The sequence below is a fragment of the Saccoglossus kowalevskii genome, chromosome 22 (genome assembly GCF_978046115.1).
Source record: "Saccoglossus kowalevskii chromosome 22, keSacKowa6.1, whole genome shotgun sequence".
Lineage (NCBI taxonomy): Eukaryota > Metazoa > Hemichordata > Enteropneusta > Harrimaniidae > Saccoglossus > Saccoglossus kowalevskii.
Window position 1 is genome coordinate 16755703 of NC_140662.1, and position 20523 is coordinate 16776225.

Genomic DNA, 20523 nt, shown 5'->3' on the forward strand with positions numbered 1-20523 from the left:
AATAAAAACACATGAAATACGAATTCATGCAACTCTCATTTTGTCAATTTCGATATTTTTGCGCAGCTTTTTGTTTAGATTCCGTGATTTATTCGTATTCTACGAATAACCGGTTGTTTCGATCAACCGTGAACAAACACATTTTGTGATAACTCTTTAGCATTTAGAAAATAATTTATTGGTATAGACTTAAAGCATATCATGGCTGCTATAAATGTCTCTTTGTAGCGCCAAACCGTATTTAGGTATTTAGGCGCCATCTAACGCCATTTTCGTATACTCGTTTGTTTTTATCTGCACATGAAGTGCAAATACTGCTGTATTTAAGCTTATCAAATTATTATATTGCTTTCAAATCGATTACAATACAAAAATAAATTATTTCCAATACGTTCCGACATTTGTTTTGATTTAGCAATACTTTTGTTGATATTCTGAATACTCCTACTGTGCCTACATGCATCTCAAATCATGCAATTTTATGAACCCATTGCATGATGGGAATTATATGCCCATAGGCTGATTCTGTGAACATTCAATATCTTTTTTCTCAAGTATATGCGCAATTTTGCTGTACGCTGCCCTCCATGTTTTATCGATGTTCACACTGCGTACTTTAGTTTTTCGTCCTGCGGGTCACTGCAATGAATTATAATGAAACAAAGTAAAAATGTATCCGACTATTAGTGTATCTGAGGGCATTGGTGTATCTGAGGGCATTGGTGTATCTGAGGGCATGCTGTATAATGAATGGATATAATATAACAGTTGGCTGCATTGCAATATAAAGAGCTGGCGGCTGACTATGCAGAGATGTATTGTTGTTTCCAATAACTAATTTTCGCTGGGAGAGTGCTAGCTTGCACAAGATTCCCAAGCCAGGCTTGTATGCATACGTGCGGACAAGTACTTGTAATTATAATTTTTACTAGGTCTCATTTTTTAATGTTTAGGCAATATCGTTCAAATCAGTCCTGTATTTTGTGCCCGTTTTCAATGAGATAAATACGTTTCTCAGTGATTGTACACAGTGACTTCTTATTTTTGCTCAGTTTTCTCAATGTCAATTATGAGATAATTGTGCTGATGTATTGCAAACCATGTTATAAAATTCATATTATATACAGAGAAAACAAATCGATAACTTCTTTTACTGCTGTGCAGATTACTCCAAACAGATAATAATAACGATGTCTGAGAAATATGCCTTTGTTGTAATGCTCGAGCTTATAGCATATACAGGGATGTGATAAAACAGGGGTTCTGTATGAAAACGATATCACCGAGTGGACTCTATACCACATTGTGTTCCATCAAACACACTCACACAATTAACAACATATTTGGTGAGTAGGTCATAAGAGAGCGAACAGTATTGATTTCGTGGTTTTAATACTGCGTCTTCATTGGAAACAGACTATGAATCAAACGCATATAGCTTTGATGACAAAAGCTGTGTTATGTCAATGCATCTTATAATGCTCATAACATGTTAGATGAATTGTACATGCCGATGTATGTGATTGCAATAAAATACGTTGTATTTAGAAATAGGAAAATAGTTCAATAAAATACGGAGTATACCAGCCAAGGAGTGGTCACCTAAATCATTGTACGTATTCTGTAACTTTTTCTGTGGGCCAGTTGTGCTCGAACTTGACAGGAAGGTTATACCTGCTCTCTAGCCAGGTGTAGAATACTGGCAAATGCATCTCCTCCTATAAATGTAGGAGTAAATATCTAGGACATATTTTGTTTTACACTGCTAGTATTTTTTTCTTGATATCATTCTTTGTTACAAAGAAATTTGATCCGGAATTTGGGATAATTTTTTTCGTTACAAACGGCGTTTAAACTTTTCTGTTATTTATTTGGCTGGGCCATTTAAAAACCAAACACACATCTGTCCTTCCAAATGTCTGCCCTGGCATTGCCATGGCACTACCTTAAAACTTGGCCTTAGCTTTACGAAAAATAATTCATTTAGTAAACATTTCGGGCATGTATATCTTTTATTTGTGTGTACCCGAATTTAACATTTCGGGCATGTATATCTTTTATTTGTGTGTACCCGAATTTACGATTCTGCTTTTACGTCGAGGCCAGTGCTTCCTCATAGGTCGACTATATACATGCATTTCCAATTGACGAAATAAAATCGAATCATTGTTTGCATCATCAGCTTATCGTCGAACAGCCCGACTGCTTGTAATGTTTTACCTATTCGATAAATACCAAATCTAGTTGAATGTTCACCAGCAAATTTCACAGAAATAAATGTCGCATTGGCTTCCTAATTGAACAACACGGTGGCATCAATGACATCATTTTTCACACAGAAATAGAAGCACTGTCGATCTTTAGTAAAACTGATAGAACATACCTGGTTTCTTGTAGAAAATATTAGAATAACGATCTTGGCAAGTATTATTGACAGTCACGATCTTAGTTGGGGTGAACCTTTTAATGCAATAGCAAGGGCTTTTGAGATGGTGTATTTTGTTGTCATTTGTTTATTTTAGATTTTCAGAAACAGATAATTTCATTTCCTGGTTCAACCTTGTAACATACTTTAGACAACATGATACCGAGTGCGTGTTTATTGAACTATACTAGTGTATACTGGAGTAGCATGTTTCGCTGTCGTCTTAAACCTGTGTTCATTCGCAGCAACAAATCGTTTAAGGTTAGCGACCTGTTCTACTTAAAATAGTGTTATTTCTCATTACACAGACAGAAGAATTTATTGTAGTTGGTGTGTTAACATAGAATTAATAACCTCAGTTGGGTTGAATAACTCCATCTATTCTACAGTATTATTTATTAATTTTATTTTTTTATTTATATGGTGGTTTGTTTATGATGCTTTCGGTGGTGGGATTGCATGAGATATTTGTTGTTCATTGAGCTCAGGGGAAAGCACATGGAACAAACGGTTTGTGCGGCACCATCCGATATGACGTCATTATCACAAATCTGATTTGACGTGCTGTGATGATCGCCATAAAAGCTTACCATCAAACATGGTGGATATGTGATGTATATCTACAACCAATGGCAATACGCCCAGCGTTTATGTATCAGTGGTTACACTAGGTAATTAGGCACTTGACAGTGGGCAAATTACAAGTAAATGAATTTTATTTAAGAAAGCACCTACAATTCAGATTTTACAGACTCTGTTGAACAGAGCTACAATGTAGGGATGTATACAAGTCATAATCGTTTCATATGATGCTTATTTTTAGGTATTTCAAAATTCAGTAAATGTTTAAAGGGTGGTGGTCGTCGTGCAGAGTCCTGTTCGATATATGATTTATAGCGCTGTACACAACGCGTGTAAAATACATTGTTTCGGCTGATCTGCACTGGCTCGGAAGATGAATTCTGATTGGCTAAAAAAACAAAAAAAAACTTGTGGCGTTGAATGCACGTTCATTGTCAGTATTGTTATGCAAATTCAAACTAGCTAATCATTTACAACCTTCCGAGCCAGTGCAGATTAGCCCCATTGTTTACATGAAATTCGAACCCACGCTGCGTGACGACAACCGCCCTTTAAACACTGTCACGTGTGGGCGAATCTTACAGACTGTTGGTGTACACATAAACTTATTAGCCTGGTCATAGGCAGCTGCAGTGTCTTGCCGCGTAAACTCGTGGAGACTTCATTGTTCGGACGCCGACGAAGTGAAAGTAAGTCAACTTGTAGGTGTGAAGCTATGACCAACAAGTACCGTTGCGCCTTTAAAAACAAAACGAATTGGGCAAACGTTTGTGTTTTCATTCTTTTCCTGTATCTCAGAACGAAGACGACATGCGCATGGTGAGTTCCTTGTACCCTTGTTATATAAATACAAACGTACACAAGGCAAGCTGACAGTCGTGCACATTAACCAATATAATCTAGCACACCAATTGATAGCTTCACTATATACAATATCAGTGTAATAAAGATATATTGATACATTTCATGCATAACTCTATCTAACTTCTACTTTTATAGGCCAAACAGTTGTACTTTCCAAAATACGTTGAGTCGGCAGTTGTCTACATTGACAACTGTTTCTTACCAAAGTCGATATTCGACAAGCTGTGGAATTTTTGGTTGGGATAGTTGCACTCGTTACAGGTAAGTTTTATCCACAAGCGTACACTTTTGCATTTGATTTTCAACAGACTTTTCACGTGTGTAAATTAGTAATAAAGGAGTTAAAGTTTGTCGAAATTGTCAATTGGGTAGATTATAGTAAAACTATTTCGTAATTTACCCTGTTCCTGTCAGCCCAAATCCTGACATTTGATAGCCCAAACGAAAATATACACTTTTATCAACATAGGGGTTGACAGGCTTGACATTGGTTTATTTGTAACCCACTATTACTAATTACAACTGGTGAGTTTGGTTTAATGAAAATAATAAATTTTCGTAACGTGGTTTTAGATGGTATATAATTCAAATTTTCTTTAATTGTATGCACCATACAGAACGTCATATACATACCAAAGAGAGTACTATACAGGATACTACTACAGTTACTATCAGGATGATTGTGAAGGATATTGCGACTCATACCGATGTAACGGTAGGATATTGATTAATTTATAGTTGTATTCAAGTGTATGTTGTACAGTAACGACAAAAATGAATGAATTTACCTCGCCCGTAATGACAATATATGTTATTCCGCTGTCCTTTTTTAAATAATTTATTCAGTTGAGTGATGAAGTATATTTCTAAAGAAGCGAGTGAATATGTGACTTCAAAATGTCTTTAACCTATTTATATTTGTTAAATAGTTCATGGTAATGTATGGTATTCAAATAGATATGATTAGTCCTTCTGTAGTAATTATAGTAGTTATCTCAACTAACATGAAGCATTAACTACTGTAGCAACCTATTTTCATACAATATGTTATAATATCGACTTACTGGTTCATGTGCTACGAGGAGGCTGTAACAATTCCAGTGATGGATCTGCAAATGTCATCTGAAAGTATACATGATGTCTAGTGGCCGTCGCTTTGTTCGTTTTTTTTTTCAGACGGGTTAACAAAGGTCATTTCCTGGTCTAATCTTGTGTTACAGTTAAACATAGGCGACATGTAACGACCAGATACAGACTATGATCTAAAGCAGGTTAAACACCCATAATTAGGATCGATTCTTCAATACCATCTGTTCTTGCGGGTTGTCTCGACCATCGTATTTTCAAAACATACAGTCATCTTAAGCATTATTTAAACTTGTATGTATTCGTTGACGTTCAAAATGCAAATATGACATGGCTGTCCTGGCTCTTATGACAGTCTTGATAAGAGACAGTTAACACATTCAGTTTCATAGCCTATTATTTTATTTACTGGGTTCTTAGCCGTCACACAGGATCTGACGATGTTCATTAATTCATGGAGAGCAGTTGTTTTGACGCATGCGCACTATTGTTCTTTGAATATACAGGGGTTACGGAATCGACAAGTCATGATGAACTATATCTGTAATGCCCACCAAAAATAGAAGTCCTCTAAGTAGAATTCGTTATTTATTTATTCTTTCATTGATATATTTATTTATTAATTTATTTGTTTACTTACTTATTTAATTGTATTTACTATCTGTGCAATTTCTACATTTACTGTTGTTTTGTTTTTTGGTGAAATAAAAGTGTACTCAAACTAGGCTAATGATGTTCAGGTTCGTTTCTGTATTAATGCAAAGTATTTGCTGTTGATCAAAATGAACACTCGTATATAACATAGAAACGCACAATAGACATGTTGAATTATTGTGTACCCATTAAAACGCCAGTATTCGACAGACTGGATTTGACAGTAGAATATGACTGAATGTATTTCATAAAAGTTAATAATTACTTAATAATTAATAAAAGAAAATTATCATTTCACTTTAAAATTATAAATGTATGGGATATGTATGAAAATGATTTTCTTATCCAATATGGCCACCAGAAGACGGAATTAACATAAAGCATAAATTTGATTAGGGGTTATAACAATATAGAGAATATGTGACAAATTTGCAAACGTTTCCCAAACCTAAATGCAATTAATATATCGAATGGTTTTAGAAAAAAAATATTTTAAACCATTTTGCATTTGTACACACTATTTTTCATTCCTGAAATAGATAGCGCACATGTCAATGCTGATGCAATACTTAAACTTCTTATAGATAACAATATGCAAATTAATTTACACATACAATCAATGAGTCGAGTATCCAAACTTGTACACGAATTTGAAGACTCATTAACTACTTCCAATACAATACTAAACAACATCGTCAGAAAAATATTGAAAGTCAAAAACCGAGGGCTTGCTTATTAGAGTATAATGTTAAATGAGTTTGAAATACAATCATGTAATTCCTTGTAAAGAATATTTTCAAAATGGCGCGAATTACCTTCTTGTTTACGTGACGCAAAGTATCCCACTGAAGATATGGTTAAACATCAATACCAAATGTAGTTGAGAATACATTGATTGTAAAGAATTGTATTCAGTTTTGAGTTATATTCTCGGTGCTACCAACTCCGGTATGACGTATATGTAATAGGCAGTTTTCAAACTTTATTTCGTTAGCTTCGAGAAACATACAGAAAAAAGAAGGATTCAGCCAAGTGTACCAACATATATCAACCGACAGAACAGTGGTAGGACGGATGTAAATTGTTACTACTCAAATTTCAGGGTCGACGCGTATGACACTTGTTAACAGAGTAATTAGGTCGTTGTGAATAGCTAGCTACGTGTACTGTAAAAGGGTTAATTATTCACTGGGTTTTAATTTTGTTTACATCGCGGACTAGAAAATGCGCTAAATTAAAACATAGTAAATATGTAAAATTGAGCATAGAATACATTATCTAAATGATAAAACCATGAATTTAAAACCAACTGACTATGCCAGAAATGCTAAATTAGTCATATTAGAGTATTTGAAAGTTAAAAGAAATTTCCGGTATCTGAACTAATTTTTGTTAACTATGGACCTCGGTTTTTAGATTCGAAGTGGCGAAAGGGCGGTGGTCGTCGACGTGCAAGGCGTGTTCGAATTTCATGTAAGTAAACAATGTATATTAAACGCGTTGTATACGTCGCTATGAGTCCCATGTCGAACATGGGGCGGCGTGACGACCACCGGCATTTAATCGGAGGAAGAATCACAACGTCCCTTTTCTGTGGAAAACCGTTCGCGTATTTAATCTTTGCCATTTTTTTGATAGAACCTTCCGCTCAGCAATATTAGCTATTTCTATGCACATTTACTAGTTATCCGCGTCATTCCTTCGCGTTCCAGACGGCTAACACTGATTATTCTCGTAATTATTTTCGTATTTATACTAGTGGTGAGTAACATAATGCGATGCAGGAGGAGACATCGGAATCGTATTCTGAAAATACATCCACCGTGACAGTAGCCGAGGCAATTTATATAAAGTGCTATATTACGTATAATCATTTGACTATATCATTTGAAAATCGTGTACGCCATTCTATCGAAGTGTGGACCAGTTTGATGAGAAGTCGCACTCGCAAGAGGAGCTGAAATTAGTGAAATTGTTGGCATTTATAATACACAAATTACGCTTGTCTCAGATCGGCTTAGTCCATTTTTAACCAGAACAGTTATATACACTGTACAATAGTCTATTTCCGGGTTCAATCAGTCAACAAATGAGATGCCATGTTATCATACATGCCCCAGGGAAATGTTACCACTCAAAGGTCCTATATACACGGGTCTAAAAAACTCAAACAACTACCTCAATTGTCACTTGTTATCACTCGGGGTTATCAAGTGACCCGATTAGCGTCTGCAGGTTGTATTGGTGCTTTAGCTTTTATGTAATGATATGGTCTCATGATGATATACCATTCCAATCGCCAAGCGTAAATGATATATGAAACGTGACCCGACAAACACATGGGGGGTTGCATGGGTGCCGTATTTCTTTTCCCGCCAATATGGTACACTGAAAATGCTAATGAAAAATCACATGCTAAGAATCACTTAATGCGCAAATCAAATTGTTGACTGGTGGTTATTATATTTACTAATGGCGTTATACGGAATGTACACACGGGTGTCGCGACTCAATGAAGCGTTAACGACTTATTGAATTACTCAAGTTGAGCCACTTAAGTGATTCTTATCTGCTTCAAGAAACCGACACTATTGCCTCAGCTGAGCCGCAATGGTTAGATGGGTGATGGGGACCCACGCTCTGTTTTCATTAGACTACACATTCCGCTGGTATTGCTATGTTAGTATATTATTGCCGTTAAAATGTCGTCTAAATGTAGATCTAAAGGTATTGATTAATTACAGGCGAGGTTTACCTCTAACAAATAATCACTGCTTGCCCTGAGGACGGTCAGCTTCCTTAGTGATGTCGGCGTGTAGCGATTATGCTTCTGCCTAAAAAATGCTGCAATTGTTTATTGAAAAACAAGAGAGCGGTGAGTATTCTAAGTGCGGAATACAAGATTCTAACGAAAGTGTCTCAATCAAGATCCGCAATTGGTAACATCATTCAGGATGATCAAACCTACTCCATACTTGGAAGGCAAATTTTGACAACATACACCTAGTGCGCGACGTAAATACGTTCCCTAACCCAAATGATATTCAGCTCGTTATTGTTACAAGGGAAAGCCTTTGACCGGATAAATCATTTCTATTTAAAACACTCGAAGCCTGTGGTTTTGACAATCAGTTTCTAAAATACACGAAACTGATATATACTGGCACATAGAGTCTTGTGCGCATAAAACATGCCCTTACAAGCCCTATACCGTTTTCACGAGACAAGCGCCAAGGTTGTTCAGTCTCCAGAGAACTCTCTTCTATTGCAATAGAACCAAATCTGCTAAAATAAGAAGCAAGAGAGATATAAATGGTGTTGAAGTAATTAACTCAGGTGGACAACACGTGAATCTCATCGTTATGATGATATCAGCTTCTTTCGTACCCAGCGATTTTTTATATACACCAGAAATGTCATATAAAGGACTCGCCCTATCAGCTCTTCGCTTCAAAGTTATTACACCGGTTTATGTGTCTGTGCCCGCCGAAACATATGGTTGACTGCTTACATATTCTTTTTCTTGAGTTCTTTTGGCAGGGACACCACTGGATCCAAACCGAATTACTTTATATGTCAAACCATGAAGGTAGACAGGGTTTAATTACCCCTCTTCACGAGCAGCTACTTACCGCCTACAGTATGTAAACGATATCTCTATTCTGGTTTAAAGCATCCCAGTTTTATTTTCACGGACTATTTTTTAAGACAAGTGATTTGCTTGAACTACAATAAACAGCTATTTGTTATTACTCCACCCAAATTGTGTCTCTGATTTCTATAGCGATATACTAGTATTGAAAATCTGGTACTTATGTACACAATAAAAGAAAAGTGAACCACATATCAAGAAGTATGTGGAGAAACGTTATTTTCAACAATCTAATTGCGCAACCATTACAACACAACCCACTAAATATTTTGCGCTTTCGTGAATCAAGACTGACGAAAATTGAAGATTTGTTGGGAAATTGTAATTAAACGGATCCGTGTCGATTTATTCAAAAAGACTGCTATATATCGCCCTCAACATTGTACATAGAGACATACCACCACAATGGATTTGTTTAAATAGACATGACATTGACAGTGACATCACATTACATCACTTTACCTAAAATACCCACTTGAGCTAACGTATATCGATGATGACAGCGATATTCTTTTAAACTGTTCTCTATACAAATTCGAAAAGGGGGAAATACACAAAAGCAAAACATCAAGAAGTACAAGAGCTTCTATGATACTGTATGTGGAATATTGTTATCGTTCAACCATGAAGAAATGACCAACTTCAAAGACTGCTTGCTCGCTCCGATCACAAACAAAGACGGTGATCTGATTTTGCTTAAGTCTAAATTACGTAACACAGATGCATGTCTCTTTTGTCATAAAACCCATGATATGGGTCACATTTTCAACCATTTTACAATGACAATCCATAGACTACTTTACATTGGCAAAGTTCAACAATCCTCCAAGTCACCATATCTTATGCTATTTATTCACAACTATGAGAACAGCCACCCACGTGAACAGGCATGAAAACATGAAAAAACAATTTTCAGACTGATGTACGCAAGGGTTAAGAAATGAATACAACTACCACATGGTGAATTGTTCTCTAAATAATTGTATATCGCTGTGGTGCATCAACGATGCCTTATCCACCATGGACTACACCGTGTGCCAAAAGTTGGTTCGCATGTATTAGCAATCAATAAAATAAAAACATACTGACAAAATCCCATAATCACACTGTATCCCCCTTCATCTTAATAACAGAATTAAGCCGCTCAGGCACAGAGTGCACCAATTCCTTAAGTATCGAGGGCTAAATGTTCTCCCATTCCTTCACTACCCTTGCATTTAGCTGCTTCATGGACATAGGGGATCGACAGCCGAAGATTCTGTCATTCAGTATCCCCAGCAGTTCTCAATTGGATTTAATCTGGTGAGTTGAGAGCCATTATTCTTTACGGAGAAAGCCAGGAAGTTTTCTGAAAACACCACTCCTAGCTCACTCTGGCGGTATGAGCAGGTGCATCATCTTGCACGAACACCATGTCTGAGCGTCGTTCTTCCGGCCGGTGAAAATATTACTTTTCTTCTTCACCAGTGTCGGTTCCAGTATCTCCTGTAGATAGTATTAAGCGTTTACTGTGGTCCCTGTGGCACTATATGAAGCACAGATATCCCATCGTACGGGCACTCAACTTCACCTGAGCAGAAGGAGACACGTTATCAGCACTATCGGTGTAGAACCGATCATTTTTAAACAAATACAGTTCTTCCAGTCCTCTGGGATCAACTTGGCCCACGTTCTGACGAAAGACAGCTTCTTCACGTTGTGGATCTCCGTCAGTCCTTGTATCTTTGGTCTTTTGTATGCCCTCAAACACTGGCAGTGAGTATACAAGGACGTCCAGATCGGGGTTTATATTCAAGGCCTGCGCCTTTCTTGTGACGCTTGGTCCACCCATCGTACAGTCCTCCCCAAGGATGTGGCAACCTGCTCACAAGTTTTGCCCACACTACGAAAGGCAACCAGCTGGTTGACCAGGTGGTGTCGATGTGAGAATAATGGTGGGTAAACGCCTGTAGTTGAATAGTACAACCTTTGTATATTGTTTCGTAAATGAAGTGTTTACACCGTGAATAGCTAACAAAGACTTGTAATTTTTCATTTTTCGCTCGTTTCATAGATTGTTTTAAATTATTTTGTGTACATACCTTTATTAGTGCACTGCAATATTAATTTTCTTTTAAACTTGGGAATACAAAACTCAAATGCGTCACAGTGACTACATGTGACATTGAACCACAATTCATCTACGTAGCTCATAAGCAGAGACTAGGCATTCACACAACACCTCGATCTTGAAATCGTTGGTGTTGCTGTTCAAAAGTATTTGTTATTAATTATGAGGGGGAAAGATATAATCCCCAATGGGATCGTGTGAGCATGGTATATTATGTGAATACAGTGAGTTGTTATTTAATGTTATTCATCTATTCACCTATGTAGTTTAGGTGGGTTTCGAGTTCCTCCGTCCAACACACTAGTTTCAATATTAATTCATTCCTCATTATTAATATTTTCAGTGGAGAATAATGTATTACCCCCTCCCCTTAATTCGTACACCTATTTAATTAATGTGCCTAAGAATTGCCTCGGACGACATGCGGCGCGAGTTTGAATTCATAAAAAAGATAAATATATATCTCGCGCGTTATTGTTAATGATCGATGAAACAATAAATGTAATCCAATTATCGTGTCTTCATTGGCAAGCTGTTTGTGAATTATAACATAACTGGTAGCTTCTGACGTTTGATGGCGTTATATATGGGGAACCTTTTACCCGCGTATGAGCGAAATTGATCGCATAGTACTTATTTCCTAGTAAATTATCACGGCCTGTTTCCGGGTTCAATCGTTCGTTCTCGAATCAGGTTACGTAGGTACTGGAGATTATAGTCTAGATTTCCACGCTCTATTTCTAGGCTGTAGCCAACGACTGGTGAACCTTAACAATACTCTTCTCACGTCGAAATGCATTTTACAGTTCTAGAAGCTCTCGCTAACTGAGACTGGAAGGAAGGAATTAAAATTTGTTCATAACGTGCTCTTCGTCTAAAATTCCAGAAAATGTTTAAACGAATGCATAATTGTCTTCTGCCCTCAAAAATATCTTCTTTGAACAACATTCTCCTACATTGTGTACGTTACTTACAATTATTTTAAATCAGTTACTGTCTCCGAATGAGAGAGAAGCATGCATACTAAACTAATCAGATCCTGCCAACTCGATGAGAAGCCCAGGATTGTGCCACCGTCTTCTGCCAACTTGATACAAAGCCTGTTATTGAGTAGCTGGGGTTTGTTAACCCCGACACTAAGCCCGTTAAGATGAAGAGCTGGGTTTAATCGCCAGATCCTGACACGAAGCCATGGATTTAGTTGTCAGATCCCACCTGCGAATTCGACATGAAAACTAGGTGTGGGTCATCGGCTCCTGCAAACTCACACAAAGCCCTGGTGTGTGTCAACAGATTCTACTTATTTTATGACCAGGGTTGAGTCGTCGTATCATGCTAATAAAAAATAAGCTCCGGCTTCATTTACCAGATACAACTTAACACAAATCCCGGGTGTCTCATCAGATCCTGTCAATTTGACATGAATCCCGGAGTTGACTGTGTCAAAATCATGCAACTGCCACGGCTCACGATGGTTCAATTGTGATGTCTAGTTTTCAGCGCTAACGTGGAATATCTACGGCTGCCAGGACTCGTTTAAAAAGTATCAGTTGTTTGAATTTCTGAATATAAATCACCCCAGTAATTTCTACTTCGTAAAGGAAACCCACACTATTCCCTCCGTTTAACCAACTTGGCAAGTTATATGGAGGGCCCCTGTTTTAATATTATGGTCTTGACCAACAGCCCGAGGGCAGACAACAAATTATGTCACTCCCCGAATGACCATGTGTTATCAGGTTTATCACATCTAACAGACATCCACCATGCACAATTCCATCTAATATTACATCTCCTACAAATTACTTATATTTCAAGTACATTACTCAATACCATACAAACATCGTTTACTAAAACATACGGGAAATACGCACAGTAATTATACTTGTTTTGATAACTGTGTTTCAGCAATGTGAATCACTCAATTTATCGAGTATAGCATTTTTGAAATGAATTGAAAAATAATCAAATTTATTCCACCACTCGCCAGATAAAAATCTCAGAGTGACTGAAATTACTTACTCACGAACGTCCCACACCTTCTTTTCACAAGCCACACACATTTTGGTGAGCATGTTTGGGAATAAATATCCGTATTTTTTCGTAGTTTTTACAGCATTAACATTTCATACATGTTATACAATTTAGCTGTGAATATAGAATGACAGCATCTTTCTGCGATAATTTTACCACAATGGTGCACACGATGTGTTTTTGTCGAAGGAGTCTCACCAAGTACGTGAATATGTTTTAACACGAACCTCTATAATCTATAAGATGGGCTGAGGTTTTCAATTACTACATTTCCAAGGATGGTATACATTTGTAAACAAATCATTCACTCATGGACGTTCACAGATGACACTAGTAGAGGATGTGTTGTGAATGAAGACCAAATGCACACAGTGTACTTTGACTAAAACGTCATGATTTTATGTAAATCACTTTTCAACGAGCGAGGTATAATATAGACAATTTATTGCACGTGATATTGAAAGTCAGCAACGCCATGTTTCTATTCATGTTTACTTTATCACACGTGTTTACAAGTATTTGATTATTTGTGATTCATAATCTCTCCAGTTATGATATAATGAATACATTGAACCCCGATTAGGTTAATCCCATACGGCAAGGCAGTTCAGTGCAATAGTGCAATACAGTAATTATCTGTATTTCAATAATTATAATGCAAATTCCGGCCTGCTGACTGTTTATGCATGAGTCAGATTGAACTGTTGACATCATTCCTATGGTTCAACTGCAGTAGTGCATTATATCACGATATAATTGCGTACAATCAGTTTTAAGGAAAAAGCTCAGATGTTATTAATTGGAACAAGTAATTATTTTGTTTGATTACTGCAAATATTTGTTGATATAGAGACGACGTTTGACGCGGAGTTACATTTTTTGGCCAATACATTCTATTTTAAAAGTTATGTACATTTAATCAGTGTCAGTGCTAAATACGAAATTATGTGATTCTTTCACGGTATTTGCATATTTCACGGTCATATTACATGGTCATGGTCAAACACTCTGCACTGCATATCTAACAATACTAACGCATATATATATAGCATTACAAAATATAATAAAATGTTGCTTTCACTGTTTTTACTTACAGCTTGTATAGCTATTGCTAACTGCCAAGAATTACGTTGTACTTCATCAACGAATCATACATGTGAACGATGTATCTATGAGAGAGGTCCGAATATTACTGCATATCAATTGATAGATGACGGTGGATATTCTAACAGGATATGTGAACGTACGTTTATGTCACACTATGATAGTATTACGAGAATATGTGTATTTTCCATTGTGTTGTAATCTGTTCACCATGTAAAACATCACAAACAACAATAGATATAATTATATAATTGGTATAATTATTCATAAGAGTATACGACGGTGGTAGTCTATGTACTTGAATGAACAATATTTGCAGATTGTTAAAAGTGCGACGGCCACGAGAAGTATTTTTGCCCCTCAAATAATGCCTCAAATGGTATTTAATTATCAACCTTCCGTACCGCGTCTACTTCCCCTGGCCTATATGTGCAGCCATGGCAACGACGAACACGACAAATGAACATATCGCGTGGCGTTCTCGCTCCCAACGTGATCTCGACTGTCATTTGTGAATGCGATATACATGTACTTACCATATACACGTACAATTACAGAGAGATGCTCCTGGCGTCCAGATAGTCAGTTTTGTTACCCTGGACGATGCACGACAACGCCCTCAACGTGTTCATGTGCACCAAACTTCAGTGGAAATAACTGCCTGCAAAGTAGGTGTATATATTTCATAACTGTAAAATAATGAACAAGTTCTGATAAAAATATTTTACTATTTGCTTTTTCATGCCATCATATTTATCGTTTTGCCGTGTTTATTTTCGTTTCAAAATGTTCGGCTATTATCAGATAACATTTAAATTATAATACCAATATTGAATTTATATCTTTCTCCAAAGTAGTAACATGCATGTATCCTTATGTTTCAGTGAATACATCTCCCGTCATGCAATACTGCTTGGGAACACTGATTCAGACGACAGGTGACTACAGAGCAGACGCCGACTGTGACAATCACGTGACGGCACCTACAACTGTTTACACAAATATCCAACCAGATCGTATCCAGGTTGAGTGGCATAACAGTTACACAGGTCCTAACGCCGCTGATTGGCCACAACAGTATTATGTGGAAGATTTCAAAGTTGGCGTCATTTCAGCATCTTATGATTGGTGGGTTATCAGAGGTAAGCGTTGCAGACAAGTTGAGTTTATCATTTTATATCGAGTTATTTTTTAATGTTTGTAAATTTGTACTCAACATCTAATATTTCCGGTATTTTGTTTATCTAGATGGAAATTATGTCAAAAATGGGAATGTCACATGTTCTATTGGATACAGTCAGGACAATCCACATCAAGCTATGCACGACTGTACCGTCACAGGTGATATTGTTTTCAGCTTTCAACATGGGGACAGGTACGACTATAAATAAGGATATACAACTTTGCTTCCATAAATCGCGTTTTTTAATGTTGCATCTTGTAAACTAAACAATTGATTAATTTTAGTTTACATACGAATTCAAACTCGCCTCACCAAATCTAGTGACAGTACACTCAGCCACTCAAGTTCGAAGTTCATTTTGTCATATTATTCATAATAGAATTTTCTTTTTGACAGGTTTTACTTCACAGCAAAGGCTCGCAATGGTGGATACATTACTATAAGGAATTATGACCCACCTTCCAATTATACAATTAATCCAAAGATTTATTACACAGGAATAGATATAGCACATACCGCAGACTTTACCCTGGACTATCAGCCTCCAGAACATTGTACAGTTACCGGAAGTTGCTCTGATAATATGCTCGATAGGGGACCAGCGATAACTAAAATTGTACGTCGACTGTGAGAATATGTTTTCATATACCTTTTAACAGAACATAATGAATATTTTTATACATCTGTCACCGTAAAGCCATAAATTACAGCGTGCCGTAATTTTGTGGTTTTGCACTGGGTATTTTTATCCTACCATATTAGGAAATACGAGTTTCAAATATGAAACTCCACCCAACTCCGGACTCCAGACAACGAAGATTGCTGATTCTGTTCTAAACAGTAATGTATCCTTGCAAGGAAAAGATATATAATAATATGGTTATTTCGAGGATACCTCAAAGTATGTACTCAGACAGTACACCATTGCATCATACTCAGCTGCGGGTCGGCCAATACTCCCTCTGTACTGTCTTCAGGCACACTTTTTGGTATCCTCGTAATAACGTCATATTATAACTTTATTTATATGCAGACGACCTTTTCCTGGCCATTGTGATCAATATGATACATAATAACGATTTCCTAACAAACAACAAATAATAGAAATATGGTCCTGTGTGAAGTGGCTTTCAATATTCATCAATGTTTAGTGAACAAATAAACTATTATAGATCGATTTACATGATAAACATGTTCAGTTTGTTGAAGTTACCTGGGTAACATATGCAGAATAATTCCAAATTATCAATTACTATGTAAATTACTTAATTATTATGCAAGGACTTGTATCACAATCTGGTCTTTAATTCATTGTTTGGTTGTGTTAAATATTATGTATCGAAAGGGGTTTAGATAATGATGGAATCAAATTTTACACATCCATCTAGTAATCTGACACACAAACATTTTATGCCTTTCTAAGCTCCTTCTGTGCACGATGTATCCAATGTAGATCTTTTTACTATTGAATACCCAGTCTCCCCAAAACCACGGTCCAATATACTATTATTGTAGACAAATTGTTTGTTTAATATTTCTGCAGGGTGAAATAACTGTGCAGTATAATGGTTGGTTTGACGACCTTTCTGGTATATTACGATATGAATATGAAGTATATAAGATGCAAGCATATGGTGATGTATTGGGATATAGTTCAATACCACCTGTACTGAGTGGACAACTAGATCCACCAGATACACAGTTTAATATCACATTAAGTGACCCAGGTACAGTAAATCTACTACCTAAAAAGTTTACTCTCTCATTAATTGACCCAGATAGAGTAGATCTACCAGCTACACAGTTAACTATCCCATTAAAAAATCCAGGTATAGTAGACTTACCAGCTTCACAGTTAACTATCCCATTAACAAACCCAGGTATGGTAGACCTACCAGCTTCACAGTTTACTATCTCATTAAGTAACCCAGGTATAGTAGACTTACCAGCTTCACAGTTAAATATCCCATTAACAAACCCAGGTATGGTAGACCTACCAGCTTCACAGTTTACTATCTCATTAAGTAACCTAGGTATAGTAGACCTACCAGCTTCACAGTTAACTATCCCATTAACAAACCCAGGTATGGTAGACCTACCAGCTTCACAGTTTACTATCTCATTAAGTAACCTAGGTATGGTAGACCTACCAGCCACACAGTTTGGTATCTTATTAAGAAACCCAGGTATAGTACGTCTACCATCTGCACCTCGACTATATCATTGAGTTATCAGGTATAACATATCTTCCACATAACCAGTTCACTATATCATTAAGTGACCTAAGTAGAGTAAATATATCATCTACTTCATTCACTATCTCATTGAGTGACACGGGTATAGTGGATATACCAGCTACATACGTGCAATACAATTACAGCTCATATAACAGATAAATTCAACATATTAAATAAGTAAATTAACATATCCTTACATTCCAGGAGTATATTGTGTCATGCTTACTGTTGATGACGTAGCGGGTAACCATAATAGAGCCAGACGATTCCTAATATTTGATGATGTCAACGGAGTTAATACAACAGACCAGTTCCCTATCTGGGTTGACTCTGCAGCGGAAAATAGTACCCACCTTTGGCAAACTGATCTTCAAGACCCCAGTAATACTGGGCCACAGGTAAGTCAGTCATGTGGATTATTAATGTTGATAAACCTCAGCGAAAATTGTATATCTTCACGGGAAGCCGTTAGTAATATCAAAGTCGAATGGAATAATAACTGTGTGAATGTACTCTTCAAACAATGTAGAAGCGATGATGATAGCGCCACGAACGTCGGACAATGATGCGATAAGCAAAGCATTCATGTTATATGCGTATTATATGTGGCACAGAAACACTCAACTTATCGGTCGCACAACCTCATAGGCGACTCCGATTGTAAAATGCTTAGATGGTTTGAATGCGAAATACGTCATCCCTTTTTCTTGTTGAGAAAAAAAAAACATTTCTTAACTCGTGGCACATGCTTTGATCCCCTCACAGGTAGTAATGCAATGGCCAGGACACTTCTATAACTGGTTCCACAGGGAACATAAATTCCTGAATGCCATTGAAGATAATTCACCTCCATTGACGTCAGATTATGAAGAAGTCACAGGTCAACCTCCAACTACCAGATCACGTGAGGCAATACCAAATATCAATGCAGTCGTGCGTTTCGAAGTAAATTACGGCATAGACCACCGGGGAGGGCGCAATATCACTTCTCCTACTGGTAACTGGCAAGACGTTGATGATATTTTGGTGAGTAAGAATGTTTATTAGAAACATAGAATGAGGAATTCTTTAATTTTCATATTTATTTTTCTTTGGAAACAGATTAACCCGATCTCGACCCGGGCTAGTTTAGGTCGGAGAAAATGTGCTAGTTTCGACCACGACGTTCCGGGATTGCACAACGCCCTCTAACGGCACGAGTGGTATCCGAGTACTCCTTGTCACTACAAAACGACCTACAAGCATCTTGTGATTATGACTTATAATACGTGGTCAAGGAATTATTAACTTGTATTTTGAATTTGATAGACTGAACGTTAACAAGATGTGGGTCGTAATGTCGACAATGGCGCGTGATGAAGGGGCGTTTTTTGTTGGTCCATTTCTAACATATGTTTCACATTCTAATTAGATGACCAGTATCCAGCTTATGTATCTGACTAATGTGTATGCATAAGTGACCCCCCTAGTGTGATTTTTTCAATTTTATGCTGTGATCGGCCCAATCTATGTAATGATACCCGCATTCTGCACTACAATCTGCCCACCATTACATATACAGGGCTAGCCATGTGTACTTCATTTAAGTTAATACCTATTATCGGATTTGATCAAGCTGTGAATAATCTCAAACACATTTGCTTTTTCTCTGTCTTCAGGTGGAGCAACAGGGATTCGACATACCACGCAACGATGGCGATTCCATTCATTTATGGGTGAGAGCTACAGACGTGATGGGCAATATAAACCAGGATGATGTACTGATTCACGTGGATTCATCGCCACCAGAAATCCATGATATATCGTTAATGAGACATGGACAGACACAGCTAGCAGTGCACATTTCTGTTGACCTGTATGATATGAGGTTGGTGAAATGCATGATGTACTCCTTTCTAGAATTTCTCAAATCATTCACACACTAGCTCAAAATTAGACCAAGGTACAGTAACTGTTACGGGTGTAGTCAAAGATGACCACCAGCAATAACCACAACAAACTACGTTGCTGTAATCATATCATATCACAAACCGCAACGACTTTCATACAGTTTGATATTGTAAAATCCATAAACATCAACATAATTAAACAACATAAATATTTCTACAGATTTTACCCATCTAAAGAAACAATCTTCTTCATTTTTTGATCGGACATTTCTAGAGGATCGTGTGTCAAAGACATGTCGGGCATACTTCATCAATGACTGGTCACAATTTCGTGTTATTCTTTTACACTTGACACATCATTGTTCTAAAATATACAAATGCAATGCCTGTTATCGGGCTACGTTACAAATATCTATGATCTTGTTTCTCATTGATTCCTAAACAGGGTTGTTTTCCAAACATATGACGATCACAGCGGGTTACATAACATACACTGGAAACTAGCAGACATGGCAGACGGTAATGTGGTTCATGGTGAAGGTCAAGTTGCTGTCAGAAGACCAATAGTAAGTGTATTTGATGTTGAAATGTAACGAATGATTTTGATTAATTTTCGACGCATCTCCGTAATGTTTCGAATTACCTTAAAGTGTTTCAAACACAAATATTATGTATTCACGTGTGATTTTGAGGCATTGTGGGA

At 37.0% G+C, this 20523-nt stretch overlaps 1 protein-coding gene across 1 annotated transcript in view; it reads left to right on the forward strand.

Annotated features, from left to right (window-relative positions):
- Window positions 1–11560: 11560 nt before the first annotated feature.
- LOC102809367 (uncharacterized) overlaps window positions 11561–20523 on the forward strand; it is a 28668-nt gene continuing 19705 nt past the window's right edge. Inside the window, exons 1-10 of the mRNA XM_085495785.1 lie at window positions 11561–11597; window positions 14504–14650; window positions 15396–15653; window positions 15760–15886; window positions 16091–16310; window positions 17238–17880; window positions 18136–18329; window positions 18697–18957; window positions 19590–19798; window positions 20266–20386. Coding sequence (XP_085351911.1) covers window positions 11561–11597; window positions 14504–14650; window positions 15396–15653; window positions 15760–15886; window positions 16091–16310; window positions 17238–17880; window positions 18136–18329; window positions 18697–18957; window positions 19590–19798; window positions 20266–20386 — 2217 coding nt within the window. The remainder of the gene's footprint in view (window positions 11598–14503; window positions 14651–15395; window positions 15654–15759; window positions 15887–16090; window positions 16311–17237; window positions 17881–18135; window positions 18330–18696; window positions 18958–19589; window positions 19799–20265; window positions 20387–20523) is intronic.